Source organism: Ovis canadensis, chromosome 2 (assembly GCF_042477335.2).
Source record: "Ovis canadensis isolate MfBH-ARS-UI-01 breed Bighorn chromosome 2, ARS-UI_OviCan_v2, whole genome shotgun sequence".
Classification (NCBI taxonomy): Eukaryota; Metazoa; Chordata; class Mammalia; order Artiodactyla; family Bovidae; genus Ovis; species Ovis canadensis.
This window is the reverse complement of record NC_091246.1, coordinates 43,640,758-43,657,599: the sequence shown is the minus strand read 5'-3', so window position 1 is coordinate 43,657,599 and position 16,842 is coordinate 43,640,758. Positions and strand designations below refer to the sequence as shown.

Here is a 16,842-nt window from a genome sequence, read left to right as displayed (position 1 = left end):
ATACCACCAAGGAAGTTCTAATTTCAGCTCTTCTAGGTTAGTAAAATAGTATCTCAACATTTCCCTCATGACTAATGAGTCTTCTCATTGGCCATACATATATCTTCTTTGATTGATACTACCAAATTCCTTTCCAAAGAAATTGTGCTAATTTATAATTCTACCAACAGTTCAGTTCAGTCACTCAGTCGTGTCTGACTCTTTGCAATCCCATGAACCGCAGCATTCCAAGCCTCCCTGTCCATCACCAACTCCCAGAGTTCACCCAAACCCATGTCCATTGAGTCGGTGATGCCATCCAGCCATCTCATCCTCTGTCGTCCCCTTCTCCTCCTGCCCTCAATCCTTCCCAGCATCAGGATCTTTTCCAGTGAGTCAGCTCTTCGCATCAGGTGGCCAAAGTATTGGAGTTTCAGCTTCAGCATCAGTCCTTCCAATGAATATTCAGGCCTGATTTCCTTTAGGATGGACTGGTTGGATCTCCTTGCAATCCAAGGGACTCGCAAGAGTCTTCTCCAACACCACAGTTCAAAAGCATCAATTCTTCGGCGCTCATCTTTATAGTCCAACTCTCACATCCATACATGACCATTGGAAAAACCGTAGCCTTGACTAGACGGACTTTTCTTGACAAAGTAATGTCTCTGCCTTTCAATATGCTGTCTAGGTTGGTCACAACTTTCCTTCCAAGGAGTAAGCGTTTTTTAATTTCATGGCAGCAATCACCATCTGCAGTGACTTTGGAGCCCAGAAAAATTAAGTCAGCCACTGTTTCCACTGTTAACCCATCTATTTGCCATGAAGTGATGGGACCGGATGCCATAATCTTAGTTTTCTGAATGTTGAGCTTTAAGCCAACTTTTTTACTCTCCTCTTTCACTTTCATCAAGAGGCTCTTTAGTTCTTCTTTGCTTTCTGCCATTAGGGTGGTATCATCTGCATATCTGAGGTTATTGATATTTCTCCCGGCAATCTTGATTCCAGCCTATGCTTCCTCCAGCCCAGTGTTTCTTGTGATGTACTACCAACAGTATCATCTTTTAAAAATATTTTCCAATTTTCTCTGTAAAAAATAGCACCTTGTTTTAATTCTCATATTTATTACTTATGAAGTTTGGTGTTAAAATGTGGGTCCACTTTGAGATCCAAGGACTTCCATAGCTCAGTCCAGTGGTTAAGACTCTGCACTTTCACTGCAGGAAGCATGTGTTTGATCCCTGGTCAGGGAACTAAGATACTGCATGCCTCCCAGTGTGACCAAAAAACAAAGAAAACAAAAGAAATAAACCAAACCAACAAATATGAACAAACAAAGATATATCTGAGATCCAGATAGTTGGTTAATTTCCCCACTACTATTATTGAATAACCCATCTCTTCATGTCGGTTTGCACTGTTTTCTTAAACTCTTTGTTTTTGGTCATCTTGCGTACATTCTTCTAGATGAATTTTAGCCTCTACTATGCCTGGTAGGCTGCAGTCCATGGGGTCGCTGAGGGTCGGACATGACTGAACGACTTCACTTTCATGCATTGGAGAAGGAAATGGCAACCTACTCCAGTGTTCTTGCCTGGAGAATCCCAGGGAGTGGGGAGCCTGGTGGGCTGCCATCTATGGGGTCGCACAGAGTCGGACACGACTGGAGTAACTTAGCAGCAGCAGCAGCAGGAGCCAGTATATTTTTGACCACTAGAAAGTTGATCTGTTTGATAGAGGTGTGAAGCTCTGGTTACTTCATAGTTGAGGAACTTCCTCAGAATCTCTGAACAATTCTCTCTGGTGAAAGCCTGAAATCAAGACCCAAGAACACAGAACCAAAATCTGTCCAGTTCCTGAAGGGCTCCAGTCTTCCTAGAGTTGCCATGAATTGCCTTTAGGTCAAAACTGCAAGGCAAGGGCAGGAATAGAGACGCAGCTGATAGAACAGACATGTGGACACAGGTGGGGATGAGGAGGGTGGCATGGATTGAATGAATATGATTGACATATGTACACCACCATGTGTAAGTAAGATAGCTAGCTAGTGGGAAGCTGCCATATAGTACAGGAAGTTCAGCTCTGTGCTCATATACTATGACCTAGAGGGGTAGGCTGGGGGGAGTGGGGTGGGAGGGAGACACAAGCGAGAAGGGATATATTTATACATATAGCTGATTCACTTCCTTGTATAGCAGAAACTAACACCACATTGTAAAGCAATTAACCTCCAATTTAAAAAAAAAACTGCAAAGCATAATTCGGGGTCTGACTCTAGTGTATATGCCCAGATCACCTTCCATTACATCAGTCAGCTCAGTTCAGTCACTCAGTCATGACCGACTCTTTGTAACCCCATGGACTGCAGCATGCCAGGCTTCCCTGTCCAACCCCAGCTTCCAGAGTTTACTCAAACTCGCGTCCATTGAGTTGGTGATGCCATCCAACCATCTCATCCTCTGTTGTCCCCTTCTCCCTTTGACTACACGGACCTTTGTTGGCAAAACAATGTCTCTGCTTTTTAATATGCTGTCTAGGTTGGTCCCATTACATAAATCTACATTAAAGGAGATTAAGCTCTATAATCTTTTAGCTGGGAGCTGTCCAAAAGAACTTTCTGCGATGATGGAAGTGACTTGGTCCGTTGTAATTGTTCAGTCGCTCAGTTGTGCCTGACTCTTTGAGACCCCGTGGACTATAGCACGCCAGGTCTCCCTGCCCTTCACTATCTTCCAGAGTTTGCTCAGATTCATGTCCATTGAGTCAGTGATGCTAAGGAACCATCTATCTCATCCTCTGCCTTCCTCTCATTTTGCCTTCAATCTTTCCCAGCATCAGGGTCTTTTCCAGTGGGATGGCTCTTTGCATTAGGTCTTATTCTACCACATCCAATTAGTCTCTAGCCACAGGTAGTTAGTGAATGCTTCAAATGTGGCTAGTACATTTGAGGAAATAAATATTTGTTTTATTTACTCTAAATGTACAGAGCCACTTATGATTACTCACTGGCCACCACAGTAACTGTTAAGATTGGTTTCCCTGTAATTTGCATATACCTCCTTGGATCCCAGTTTTAACATTCCACTATCAGGACTAAAATCAAAATACATTTGTCTTTGCCAGGCACTATACTAGAAGATCCGAGAAGGCAATGGCACCCCACTCCAGTACTCTTGCCTGGAAAATCCCATGGATGGAGGAGCCTGGTGGGCTACAGTCCATGGGGTCGCGAAGAGTCAGACAGGGACACAACTGAGTGACTTCACTTTCACTTTTCACTTTCATGCATTGGAGAAGGAAATGGCAACCCATTCCAGTGTTCTTGCCTGGAGAATCCCAGGGATGGCGGAGCCTGGTGGGCTGCGGTCTGTGGGATCGCACAGAGTCGGACAGGACTGATGCGACTTAGCAGCAGCAGCAGCAGCAGCATACTAGAAGACAGTTTCTATACTAGGCTTACAATTCAAGGAGAGAAAAGGTCAGCCAGATTATTGACTCTACCGAGACTTGCCCATCGTTTTACAGGAAAGAATGACGGGGGAGGCAGGTACTGTGTCACTGTGTCAAAGGGGAAGAAGGACTGCTTCCAGCTGTGTTAGGTGGCACGCAGGACTTACAGGTCAGTTCCCTGCACAGAGGAGATCTGGCCCAGGGGCTCCCTGGAGGGGGCTGCGGTCCCCTTTCTGACAAGTGGAAAGGAAGCTAGAAGGCTGCGGCACCTGTCGGGGTGTGTGGGGGTGGGGGTGGGAGGGCTCTTACCCACCCACTCGGAAACCACCCCCCTCCACTCCCCACTACTAGGTTAGAACTAGGATGCACGCGATCGTTCTCACTATATACTAGGTGCTCTCTCGACAAATATGACAACTTAAACCAGGGGTTTAAATGGGTTTGGTGACTGGGGGGAGGGTAAGCTGTGGGAAGGAGCTGGATCAAACTGAAAACGACTCCTAGAGACAGAGTGGAGGGGAGACCCCGAGGAAAGGGAGGGAGGCCCCGCCGTGGGGAAGGTCTGGGAGGACGAGGGCGCCCTGCAAGGTGATCCCAGGCGGACAGGATGCGCACGGCTCCGCCAGACAGCCGCCGGGACGCTCGGGCCGGGTCACAAGATGGCCGCGGCTCCACTGGGCCTTTGGGTGCGGGATCCAGGGCCCGGTGTTAGGTGCTCCAGGCCCGGGCGGCGCAGGCAGCTGAGAAGCAGTCAGAGCTGCAGGGGAGGGCAGGCAGAGGAGAGGGGGAAGACCGACTTTCGGAAGCTGGAGGAGAGAAAGGAAAGGCGCGTGTACGGAGGGCGGCGGCGCGGGTCCGGGGGCTCCGCGCGAACGGTGAAGCCGAGGTTGTCTACTGCCCTGGGGCTGGAGGTCAGGCGACCAACCTGCCGGGGCAACTTGCGGAGCTCAAGGCCTCGGCGCGGTAACCGCGGCGGCGGCGGCGCGCGCACCGCAGGGAAGCTGGGGAGGTGCCGAGCAGGGGGAGCGCGCGCGCGCGCACGAGCCCGGCCGCGCGCACAAGTCTCGGCCGCGCGCAGCCGCGGCTGCCCGCGTAGCCTGCCTGATCTGCTGTCGCGGGCGCTCCCGACTCGGCGCCGCGGGAGGGAGCGGTCAGTGGGCCCGCACAGTGTCCGTGGGATTCGAGGCCGGGCTGCTGCAGCCGCCTCCTTCTGGTGCCTTGGCCGCCCTGATTAAGCGGGGCCGGGGCACGGCCGGTTGACCGGCCCCGGGGAGCCGAGATCGCTGGAGGCGAAGGCGGGGGCGCACGTCTGGAGATCTCCCCGGACCGGGAGGAGGCCGAGGGGATCATGTCTGGGAGGAACCTCCACCTCTCCACCACCGAACGCGTCATCAAAGGTGCCAAGCGGGCCAGGCCTTCCAGTCGATCGGCGGGAAACGGCCCTCGGCCGGGCGATGGCTCGGGGCCGGAGGGAGGGAAGGAGCCGAGGACTGGAGTCGGGGGGGCGGCGGGGTCCCGGGCGGCGCCCATCCCGGAGGAGGACCTGGAGGGGTGTGGGAGACGGGAGGCGGGGATCCCCACCGGGGCTGCCCGGCGGGGGCGCCAGGCGTTTTCTGTGGTACCTGGACCAGTAGCTAGCTGGGGATTGCTCGTTTATCTCCAGTAGTGTCGGATTTCCAGGCAGGGTGGGTGTTTCTAATCCTATCAACCCCTAAAGAGTCTGGATCTCCATCTTTTTTAGTCTCTTACCTGGGGGGAAGCCATCTAGGGTGATGTGGGCAGGGTGTTAAGTAGGCTCTTCCAAGTCAGATCTTTCTGCCGCTCCTCTTCTGAAAGGTCAGGTATTTCTTGCCCCTTCCCCAACCTTTTTTAAGTATGAATACCATGTACCTTTTAGCCCACTTTCTCCAGATCATCACGTCACTGTTATTACTAAAAGAAACAATACAGTGAAATAAATACAAATAAATTCATTTTATGATATTTGAAAGGGATCTACAGATCTCTTGACATGATTGTTGTTTTATTTTCCTTTTGGCCATAGAGACTTGGAAAATGATATTCTCTGATTCAGGTGTCCAACATCGACTAAAGTGTTCCTTACGTTGTAGTTGTTTCTGCCCTTAAGATAAGATTAGTGGTTTAAACATAACCACTAATTTATGTGCTTCTTTTGTTCAGACATAAGACTTAAGTACAACTCTTCTCTCTGAGTTTTAATACTGGGTGTGAAAGCACTATTTTATAAGAAGGGAATATACCAAGATCCAGGTGTGTTAGTGACCTCTAGATTAAAGGGGTTAGTTGTAAGTGGGGAGAACTCTTAAAATACTTTTATTTTTTTATTTTGGTAATTATATGAAGAAAAGAAACCAAGATTGGTGATGAGAAAACATTTTTCTCTTAGTGGAGAAAAATGATTGAATGGTCAATGAAGGGAAAGAGTTTTAGTTATAACTAAGGGCCCCCCCCCACCTCCAGAAACATTAAGCATCATAAAAGTGGATTGTCTGCAGTATATAATTTTAATGTATCATGTAGTTTCCACCCAGAAAGTCATCATCATAAGTGTTGATCATAAATGTTAATTATCTACACTATATAATATTTATTAAATATAATGGGATTTTTGAGATTTACCTCCTCAGCATTTGTCTGCTATCATTAGAGATTTAAGAGAATTGGTCATATAACTGACAGCCCTTTAACTGCTAAATTATTTTGACCATTTTAATGTCCGTTTTCATAGTATATAACTCATCAAGGGTATATAACCATCTCTTTAAGATTTAGAATCTATTAGTCTTCTTTGATAAATCAAGGTCATCATAATGTACATTAATTTCTGTCCCATGCAGTTAATATGGCCGGTGCATTCTGCTATATAAGGGTGTTGGCAGTTTCCTCCTGTGCTAAAATGACTCCTCACTGCTATACGAGTTTAGTGCTTTTGTCTGTTTTTAGTTTATCTCTTTCAGTACTGTTCTTTATCTGTCAAAATATGCCCTTCTAATCTGCCACTTATAAGCTGAAGTAGGCAGGGAAACCAGATAAACCAGAATAGTGTGTCAAGTCAGAATAAATAGGATCTGAGTGAAGCTTAGTGGTAGTCCTCAGACCTTTACAGATCTCAAATTCTGATCGCCATTGTAGCACGTAATTTCTACCATAACAGTGCAATAAGCTATAAAGGAAATGATATAAAAGATACAAAGGTCATTTTAAAATTATCTTTCAAATCGTTAAATACAGAAGTAAAGTAAAATGCAGCTAATATGCAGGTGCTGACTTATTGCTAGGCATGCCCATAGTTAAGTGAACACCCTCATAGTCTGTATGATTCACATTTGTTTTTTTGGGAAATTATAAATGACTGTGTTATCAGATTACTCTTAAAGAAATGAAACATGAATGATTTCAAGCCTTAGATTGTATGGGTTTGTCTAGTATGTAAAAACTTGAGCATGAGAACTTGAGCACAGCAATTGTGGCTTCTTGGTGACCTACCTTGCTTTTTATCTACATTTTCCTGAGTTTGAAATATTGAGGTTTATTCTAAGAAAGTAAGGTGTCACTGTATTTATAGCTAAGGTCCCCTGGTTGTATTGGGTTCTAAATCTGATCTAATGTTATCTTGTCTGGCCAGAATTGTTTGCATTTATTCACAGCTGGAAATCTTTTTCAGAGGTGAGACCACACCCCAGTTATTTTTGGTTCTGTCATTTCCTGTTCACTTTAAAGTCTACTTAATTGTTTTGCTTGAGCAAATGGTGGAGAAGAGTTGGTGGGTGGGAGTGATTTGTATTTTAAGTGTCTTTTAAACAGCAACTTGCCTAAAATGAAGGACTAGACCAGTGGTTTTACTCCTGCTTCTCAAGCTTACTTGTGACCTTGCCTGTTTTTTTTCTAACCTTGCCTTTTTAGTTAAACCCCCCCTTTTTTTTTTTGCCTCAATAATCTCATCTGCAAAATAGAGTTAATAATACTGTCTTCCTCAAGCATCTCACACATGCAAATGACATAATGGATGTGAAAAGCCTAAGACAATGTAGTATTATGAACCATTTGAAAAATATCAGAATCAGAAAGCATATGAAATTACAAGTTAAGAAGTTGTTCTGAGGAAAATACCTCTTCTATAATTTAAAGGACATCTGGGTGGAATCCCATGGATAACAGCATAGAAACCAATAATACAGTCTGTCTTGTATTCCCTGGCAGCTGGTTTCTTCTCTCCCAGTTGAAGGTGTTCATTTTGTGTTTAAAAGATATAAAAATTCTTATGATTTCACTCACTCATTAAATGTTTATGGAGAGCCATCTTGCAGTGTACTCCCAATGGGTGCTCATTTGTTTGCTCTTTGTTTTAAGAATTAATCTATGTGTGAGTTTCTAGAACAGTCCATATGCACTAGAGCATCACTACTTGTGTCTGGAGCAGAAATTCAAACAATTGAATTGTGAAAATCTTTCAGCTTGATTTTTTTTTTCTGGTTTCCAAGTTTCTTTTCCTATTGAAGGGATTGGTTTTTTTTTTTTTTCTTTGACAGTGATTTTTATAAAAAGCTTTTATTCCTCTGGACTGAATCTTTCCAGCAGCAACAAGGAAATTTCACTGTGCATTACATGACAGATAGGGAGAATGCATTGTCTAAGTTTGTTCCTTGGTGGCCGAATGGATTTTAACAGAAGTCAGGTTTCTTTTTTGATACAGTTCTCCCATTCTCCTGAAATTCCAGTATATTGTATAGTCAGAGAATGTACTGTCACTTGTAGCACGCCTTGAAGACTACTGGCTGTTTAATATTCTGGCACTGGGACTGAATGTGGCTGTGGCTTTCTTGGACTTCCCAGGAAAACTCTAGTGGTGAAGAACCTGCCTGCCAATGCGGGAGATACACGAGACACAGGTTCCATCCTTGGGTTGGAAAGATCCCCTGGAGAAGGGAATGACAACCCACTCCATTATTCTTGCCAGGAGATTCCCGTCCGTAGGGTCGCAGAGAGTTGGACACAACTGAAGCGACTTGGCACGCGCACATGCACGCATGGCTTTCTTAAAATTTTTTAAGAAGAGTAGTGTGACCAGAAATGACTGTTGCCACTAGTATACCCTGAACCCTTCTGTCTCTGGTACTTATACCTCTTTTATTTTCTGTTCGTTCCCTCTCCCATTTTCATATCATGAGAATGAATTTACCAAGGGTTAAAATTATTTTTTCTTGTAAATATATGCTTAACCCTATAAATTGTGGAAGGCAAAAGGGAAGAAAACAAAGGCTTCATATTCATTCCTTACAGAAGCAGCTGCTGTTAATACTTTTCATTACTCTACTTTCATTAATATTTTTCATACAGTTGAGCCTTGAGCAACACAGGTTTGAACTGTAGGCCCAGTCATACATGGATCTTCTCAATAGTATACTATGGTGCTACATGATCTGAAGATGGTTGAATCCAAGGATGTAGAACCGTGGATACGGAGGAACTTTGGGTATGGAGAAACCACCTGTGTGTGTACAGAGGGCTAACTGTAAGTTGTAGCGGACTTTCTAGTGTGTGCAGCGTTGGCACCCTTCAGCCTCTCCTTATTCAAGGATCAGCTGTATTTCCATCTACTGGTATGCTTTGAATTTAATATATGTCATGTTAAACCTTTTATTGTGCAAATCATATTCTTTTAATGTAAATATGGTAATTTTACCTAAATCCTTTCATAATGGTTTCAGTCAACATGAAAATGATCTGAAAGTGCTCATATTCATATTTTGATCCTTTATATTTTCAATCATTTGATACAGTGCCAACCTAGAAGAAATATTTTCGAGGATAAATATTCATTGTGAGCAAGTCATGTAGCACACATCTGTTGAATTTGTCAAAAGTATTTCAGTTATGCTTAGTTTACCGTTGTAATTAACAAGCTGCCAAACTATCTGAACACGTGGACATCCAAGACTGTTTGAAACTCACACCTCTAAGTGAAAGTCTCAAAATTCAGAAAGGATCTCTTAATTTAAACAACTTTTTTTTTTTTTTTAGTAAGAATAAGGTGTTATTTTTACCTGTATGATAGTGATTGTGATAAAGGCCTTATTATATCAGACACTTGATAATAAAATTTTCTTCTATAAAGTAACATCACATTTTACTGTAGAGTTAAAAAAAAGCTATTGGATCGTTGGAGAGACAAATGCTAAGGACTTGTGTGCATGTTAAGTCGCTTCAGTTGTGTCTGACTCTGCGATCCTATGGAACGTAGCCCGCAAGGCTCCTCTGTCCGTGGGACTCTCTAGGCAATGGATGATACTGTGGTGGGTTACCAGGCCCTCCTCCAGAGGATCTTCCTGACTCAGGGATCGAACCCCTGTCTCTTACATCTTCTGCACTGGCAGGCGGGTTCTTTACCACTAGCGCCAAAAGGACTCATTACTTAAAGCGAATTAAAGAATTGATTAAAAACTTTTTCCTAAGCAGTATTTGATAACAGAGTATCTTTCCATTAAAGTAACATTTTTGGGAAAAGAGACAAAATTATTCAACTAATTCTGTTATATTTGTAGTCATTTTGGGGCTTTGCTGCTACTTAATTGCTAAAGGACTAGTAGAAATAAAGAGCTATTTTTAAATCATCATCTTTGGTGCAGTCATTAATAGAATATAGCATTCTATTTTAACATTTTTATGTTAAATTTTAGCTTCATTCAAAGATAAAAAGCTGAGATCTAAAAATTTCATTCTAACCTAAGTCATATCTGATTTCGTTATCTTTATAATCTGCCTGATTATTCAGATGTATGCAGAGAGAACTTTGGTTCCTTATATTCAGTTTTATTTTGTTGGCAAACTAGATTTTTATCATGAAATCTTTTAGTTTCCTGAGTGTTATTAGAAGAGGGTATAACTTAGTAACTAGGCTCTCTAGCTTGGTTGACAGAAAAATATGCTATACTAGTTGGCTAAGTGAATGTGTATCTTTGATGATTGTTATTAGATTTATTGAATGCTAACAAGTCATGATGTTTTGGTGCAATGTCCAGACAGTGTCAGCCCAAGAGAGTGAAATTCTGAATGAAATAAGCACTAGGAGATAATCATTATTTAATCGCTAGGTCGAGTCTGATTCTTTGTGTCCCCCGGCCTGTAGCCCACCAAGCTCCTTTGACCCTGGGATTTCCCAGGCAGGAATACTGGAGTGGGTTGCCATTTCTTTCTCCAGGGATCTACCTGACCCAGGGGTTGAACCCACATCTCTTGCATTGCAGGTAGATTCTTTACAACTGAGCCACCTGTAACCCTTGTTAAAAATATTTAACCTTTATCTAGTTATAGTAAATAATCAGACAAATCCAACTTATGGGACTTTCTGTAAGACAAATGGTCTGAACTTTTCAAAAATGTCACAGTGATGAAAAATTAAAAAGGCAAGAGGAGTATTCTAGATGAGAAAAGATGAAAGAGAAATGGCAGTCAAGTACAGTGCCAAGGCTGGATGGGGAAGATGAATGAGCCATAGAGGACATTTTTAGGACAACTGGGCAAATTTGAATATGGAGTGTATATTAGATATAGAAATTCAAAATTAAATGTCTTGGGTATGTGATAGGCTATTGTGGTCATAAAGGTTAATGTTCCAATTCTGAGGTGATACCTGATGAAGCATTTAGATTGAAATGTCATGATGTCTGCCATTTGTTTTCAAATGGTTTAGGGAAAAGAAATCTGTTTGTTGAAAGAGAAAGCAAAAGTGGCAAAATGTGGTCTATGCTAAGTTGCTTCAGTTGTGTTGGGTTCTTTGTGACCCAGTGGGCTGTAGCCTGCCAGGCTCCTCTGTCCATGGAATTCTCCAGGCAAGAATACTTGAGTGGGTTGCCATTTCCTTTTCCAGGGGATCTTCCTGACCCGGGTATCGAACCCATGTCTCTTGTGTCTCTGGCATTAGCAGGCAGGTTCTTTACCACTAGGACCTCTGGGAAGTCCAGTGGGGAATATGAGTGAAGAGCAAATGGATATTCATCTTAGTATTCTTTCACTTTTTGATAGAATTTCAGTGTTTCAGAATATAAAGTTGGAGAGAGAAAAAAAGAGTGCAATTAAGAGATGCCTCCAGCAACCAGACTCGGGAAAGGCACTGTCAATTTGAGGATGCACTGGTGGCCCAGTGAAGGCATGCTGAAGAGAAGAACATGAGTTTTGTTTTGTTTTGTTTAGAACATGTGTTTTAAAGTATATACAGCTGACGTGGACTGATGGCTACTTGTTTGGTAGGAAAAGAGGTTGTTGCAGCTACATAGTTGGGCATGGAAGAGCATGCAGAAGTAAAGATGGAGAAACAAAGTGTACTTGACTAAAGGAATTGAGAGGAGGGGTAAATAAGTTCAGAGAAGGGAAGTGGCCTAATGAAGAAGAGGAGAAGGACGAGGGGCAGCTGAAAACTGTCAATGATCAGTTGGCAGTGATTCCATTAAGGAGAGAGCAAGAATTATTTTGATGGCTATGTGTTGAAAACAAACAAACTGAGGCTTAATCGACTTATAAATGTAATTCAGAATTATGGAACATTCAAACATTACCCGAACAGATATTGTAACAGGCTTGTTTTTCTTTTTGGTGAGACTGAAGTGAGAAAAGTGGTAAAGGAATAAAATAAATATTAAAAAGGACTAAGAAGGAGAGAAGATGGAAAGGATTTCCTAAGTATATTTCCCATCCCTGTTAATCACACCACTTACCCATTTAGTCACTGGCTCAGATGACAAGCCTGGGAATCAGGCCAGACTCTTTGCTATCCCTTACATGTCATATCCCATTCTATCAGACTCAGTTCTGTGGACTTCTGGTTTCTACATAAGTTACTGCTTCATCTTCCTCTCTCACTTCTTGCTTATATTAATACTGTTGCAGTAGCCTCTGCTGCTGCTGCTGCTGCTGCTAAGTCGCTTCAGTCGTGTCCGACTCTGTGCGACCCCATAGATGGCAGCCCATCAGGCTCCCCTGTCCCTTGGATTCTCCAGGCAAGAACACTGCAGTGGGTTGCCATTTCCTTCTCCAGTGCATGAAAGGGAAAAGTGAGCTCGCTCAGTGAAAGTGAAGTCGCTCCAACTCTTCGTGACCCCATGGACTGCAGCCCACCAGGCTCCTCCATCTATGGGATTTTCCAGGCAAGAGTACTGGAGTGGGGTGCCATCGCCTTCTCCGAGTCTCTTGCTAGGGCGATTTAATCTAATCTCATGATGCCATCATGATCCTTGGATGATATAAAGAATCTTTCTTGTGCTTGAAATCCTTCATGAACACTTTCAGCCCATAGGGTAAACTCCACCTTTGCTGATGCGGAAGTTTCCCTCGTGCTTACCCTCTAACCTTGTGTTACTTCCTCCTTATTTCACACCCCCATTCCCAAACCTACGTTCCTACTCCTTGCTGTCCCCTAGAATCCCATGCCGTGCTGTATCTGTGAAAGGATTCTTTGCACCACTTCTATATAAAATCTTGCCCCCTAACGTGACTAGTTCCTATTTATCTTTCAGGATTTAGCCAAGAAGACTGCTGAGAAACTTTTTCTCTTTTACTAGGAGGCTGTGTGAGTAATTGTTTTAGAACTTGGGCTTTGAAGTCAGATGAATGATTCAAATTTGGCTTCTTTTAGTATCTACATAACCTTGGACAAATCACTTACTTTTGTTTTACCTCAGTTTCCCTATTTGAGGAAGAGGGACGATAAAACTTAGCTTGTAGGATGGTGGTGGTGGTTTAATTGCTGAGTCATGTCCCACTCTTGTAATCCCATGGACTGTAGCCCGCCAGGCTCCTCTATCCATGGGATTTCCCAGGCAAGAATATTGGAATGAAGCCATTTCCTTTTCCAGGGGATCTTCCTGACCCAGGGATTGAACCTGGATCAGATTTTTTACCGCTGAGCCACCAGGTAAGCCAGATAGTTGTAAGGATTAAATAAACTCCATAGAGTACAGCCACAGGCACTTGGTAAATGCTCAGTACGTATTAGCTGCTCTCATCCTCATCAGAAGAATGAGATATTTGCCTCCTACATGCTCCCATGAGCACTCTCACTTGCTTTACAAATTTCTGAAAATATTTTAATGGTCTTTATTCATTCTAATTTCTAATTAGAAACGGTTTCTAATTTATTCTTTGTATTAAACTGTTCTCTTCAAGTGCAAGAACTGTATTTTTAATTTTATTTTTTGATGTGGACCAGTTTTTGAAGTCTTTATTGAATTTGTTACAGTATTGCTTGTCTGGTTTTTTAGCCCCAAGACATGTGGGATCTTAGCTCCCTGACCAGGGATCGAACCTGCACCCACTGCATCGGAAGGTAGAGTCTTACACTGAACCGCCAGGGAAGTCTCTAAGAACTGTGTATTCTTAATGCTGAATACAGTGCCTAGACCATAGGTGCTTAGTAAATGTCTAAGTGAAAGCCTAAGAAACTTAACTTTATTGAAGACAGTGTAGGAAAGAGCATGGGAACTGCTGATTACTAGTGTGTGACTTCTTTTCCTTGTTTGAATTTTAAAATCAGAGATAACTGTACTTACCTCAGAATTTAAAGATTATATTTCATATTATATAAAGTGCTCAGCATATTGCCCATAGTGGGTGCTTAAAAAAATGTTAGCTATTCTTTATTAAATGAATTCTTGAATCTTGGTGAGATTTAACCCCAGATCTGTTTGATTTTAAGTGGTATATGTCAATGATAGCTTAACAGTGTTATATGTTTTCCAACTTTTGTGTCCTTAGCTTTTGAAAGAACTTAAATGCTTAGTCAAAATAGTGAAAATTTCCTTTTCTATAGTATAGATAGAATTTTGAAAATCATGTGTTCAGAAACATATTTGGTGAGTTCTTACTATAAGCAACATATTTTTGGTTATACTCAGAAGCTTAATTACTGTCTTGAAAAGTACTCAGTATAGTCTGTGATAATTTCCCAAAAATGTAACAGAAAATTAGAACTGTGGAGCTTCCTATGACTAATACCACTAGGAAGAGCGGATGACTAAACCATAGACTATATCTGGTAAGAAATTTTTGCCCCTTTCACTCTATAAATTGATAATCCTTTCAAGTTTAAACTTTAACGGTTGGTCGGTGGCCCTACTAGGTAAGACTTAATTTGTGGGAGGTTTTTTTTTTTTTTTGTATGTATGCCTTGGTACCTTTTATTCTTGTGACTTAAGGCTTCGTGGAAGTTTAAAAATAAAATAAGTAGTTTTAATGAAGGGCCAGAGTAATAAAGGTAATTGGTGGATTTATTCATGAAAGTAAGTTAGTTGTTGTTGTTGTTGTTTTTTACTATTGTGCAAGTTTTATTGAACACGTATGATTACTGTAAAGTTATGATTTCTTGAAGACAGGTGAATTCTGTGACTGTCAAAGAACAGAGAATAATCTGAAACAGTGATTTCAGATTATTGAAATGAAATTTTTTCTGATTAGTTATTAAAGGACCTGAAATGTACATACCACTTTCACTAATAATAGTTAATATAACCTCTTAAGTGGTGTTTAACTGGTTCATGATTGGAAAGGCAGGTGAGGAGATTAGGAAATAAGCTGCAAAAGTAGGGCAGGCTTGCTGGCTTAAAATAGGAATGAAAGCAGGGTTATTTGCAGTGAACAGAGACAGCTATTTAGGTAAATCCTAGTGTCCCATGAGGATAAGACCACACAATAATCTAAAAATAATAGCTTAAAGGCCAGTAACTTTTAAGGTTTCTCTCCTATACTTCCTACAGGATTAACGTGGTTGTCACCAATGTGGTCTTTCTCTTTAATGCAGTTCTGCATCAGATGTTGGACATATGAAACTATGTATCATTTATGTAGTGGATGTATATTAAAGCAGTGTACTGAGTTGAATTTGACCATGAAAAGGCTGCAGAACTTTTTCAGTGTACTGTAAGAACTTAGTTTTTAAACTTTATTAAATTTTTTTTCGATAATTTTAGATTTACAAGATGTTGCAAAGAAATGTACAGGAAAGTCCTACACACCCTCCCCGAGGTCTCTTCCGCAGTGTCGGTATCTCACACTGCCAAAGTGCTGTACCAAAACTAAGGTATTGACGTTGGCACGATCCAGAGAGCTTACTTGTTTCACCAGTTATACATGGACTTGTGTGTGTGTGTGTGTAGCTGTGTGCAGTTTCACATGTTTATAGCTACAACCACAATCAAGATACTCAACTGAATCACCACCATAAGACTCTTGTGTTACTACCCCTTTGTTGCCACCCCCATCCCCTTCAGAAACTCATTTTTATAGTTTGCTTATTGTCTTGAATCATATATAAACTTGATTTGATTAGGGTTTTTGCTTCTGAGTTGAAAGCATTATACAATAGGTTCCCCCACACACACACACACAATCCAGGTAATCTAATAGCAACTGTCTCAGGGCAAAAACTAGGTTAAAATATGTTGGCAATTTGGGAGCACTAAAAACTTTCTTGGATAAATGTATTAAGGCTTAGAATGATGATTCTGAACTCTGATTACCAAACAGAATCACCTGTGGAGCTTAAAAAAAAAAATGAAGGAAATATGGGTACCTTGGCCTCATTCCAGATAAATCTGGCAAGCAGCATTGAATATAAAATCCAGGTTACAAAAGGATACACAGTATGATACATATATAAAAATTTTAAATATATTGTGTATAAATATATTTAAGCAAAATTATATATATATAAAGAAATTGACATTGGGAATGATACACAAATACTTAATGGTACTAATTACCTCTGGGATGAAGGAAAAGGATGGAGGCTGTCTTCAATTATAATTGTAACATTCTAGTTCTTTAAAGTATTTGAAACAGATACGGCAGACTTAATATTTTAAATCTATGTGGTAGGTACATGGGTGTTCATAGTATTTATACTATTTTCTATACCATTTTATGTAAATTTATTTTTTAAAACTATTTCATTAAAAATATGTATAAAGTGTTAGTCATTCAGTCATATCTGACTCTTTGTGACCCCCATGGACTTATTAGCCCACCAGACTTCTCTGTCCATGGGATTCTGCAGGCAAGACTACTGGAGTGGGTAGCCATTCCCTTATCCAGGGGATCTTTCCAACCCAGAGATCAAATCTGGGTCTACATGCAGTATATTACATCTGTGTTTCGAATTTCCTCTTTTCTCCCTTTTAGTATACCTTCTGTTTATTTTATTTTGGTGCCAAGAGTGGAAATAAATACCTAAAAATGAAGATTGAGAAAGTAGCTTTGGAATTTCCAGAAGACCCAGACTTCCAGCTCAGGTTTCAGCTTTCTGATGCCCTTCCCCGATTTCTGTAGCCATCTACTGATAATCCCCTCTATAGTCTTTCATACAGCTAATACTTCCAATACAGTATATTGCTTAACTGTTCTGTGTTG

The 16,842-nt window shown here is 41.6% G+C and overlaps 1 protein-coding gene across 11 annotated transcripts in view; it reads left to right on the top strand.

The window, feature by feature from the left end:
* Positions 1–4,075: 4,075 nt before the first annotated feature.
* The window catches only part of PPP3CC (protein phosphatase 3 catalytic subunit gamma), an 83,199-nt gene continuing 70,432 nt past the window's right edge, over positions 4,076–16,842 (top strand). For 2 of the 11 annotated variants that reach the window (XM_069576011.1, XM_069576008.1), the window contains exons 1-2: positions 4,076–4,252; positions 12,957–13,009. Coding sequence is in view for 2 of the 11 variants with exons in the window: in XM_069576004.1 (XP_069432105.1) it covers positions 4,775–4,823 (49 nt within the window). In the remaining 9 variants the exon portion in view is untranslated. Of the gene's footprint in view, positions 4,824–7,203; positions 9,048–12,956; positions 13,010–13,703; positions 13,766–14,064; positions 15,515–16,842 lie in introns of those variants that run through there. The other 9 variants (XM_069576004.1, XM_069576003.1, XM_069576007.1 and 6 more) reach the window with 8 other exon arrangements.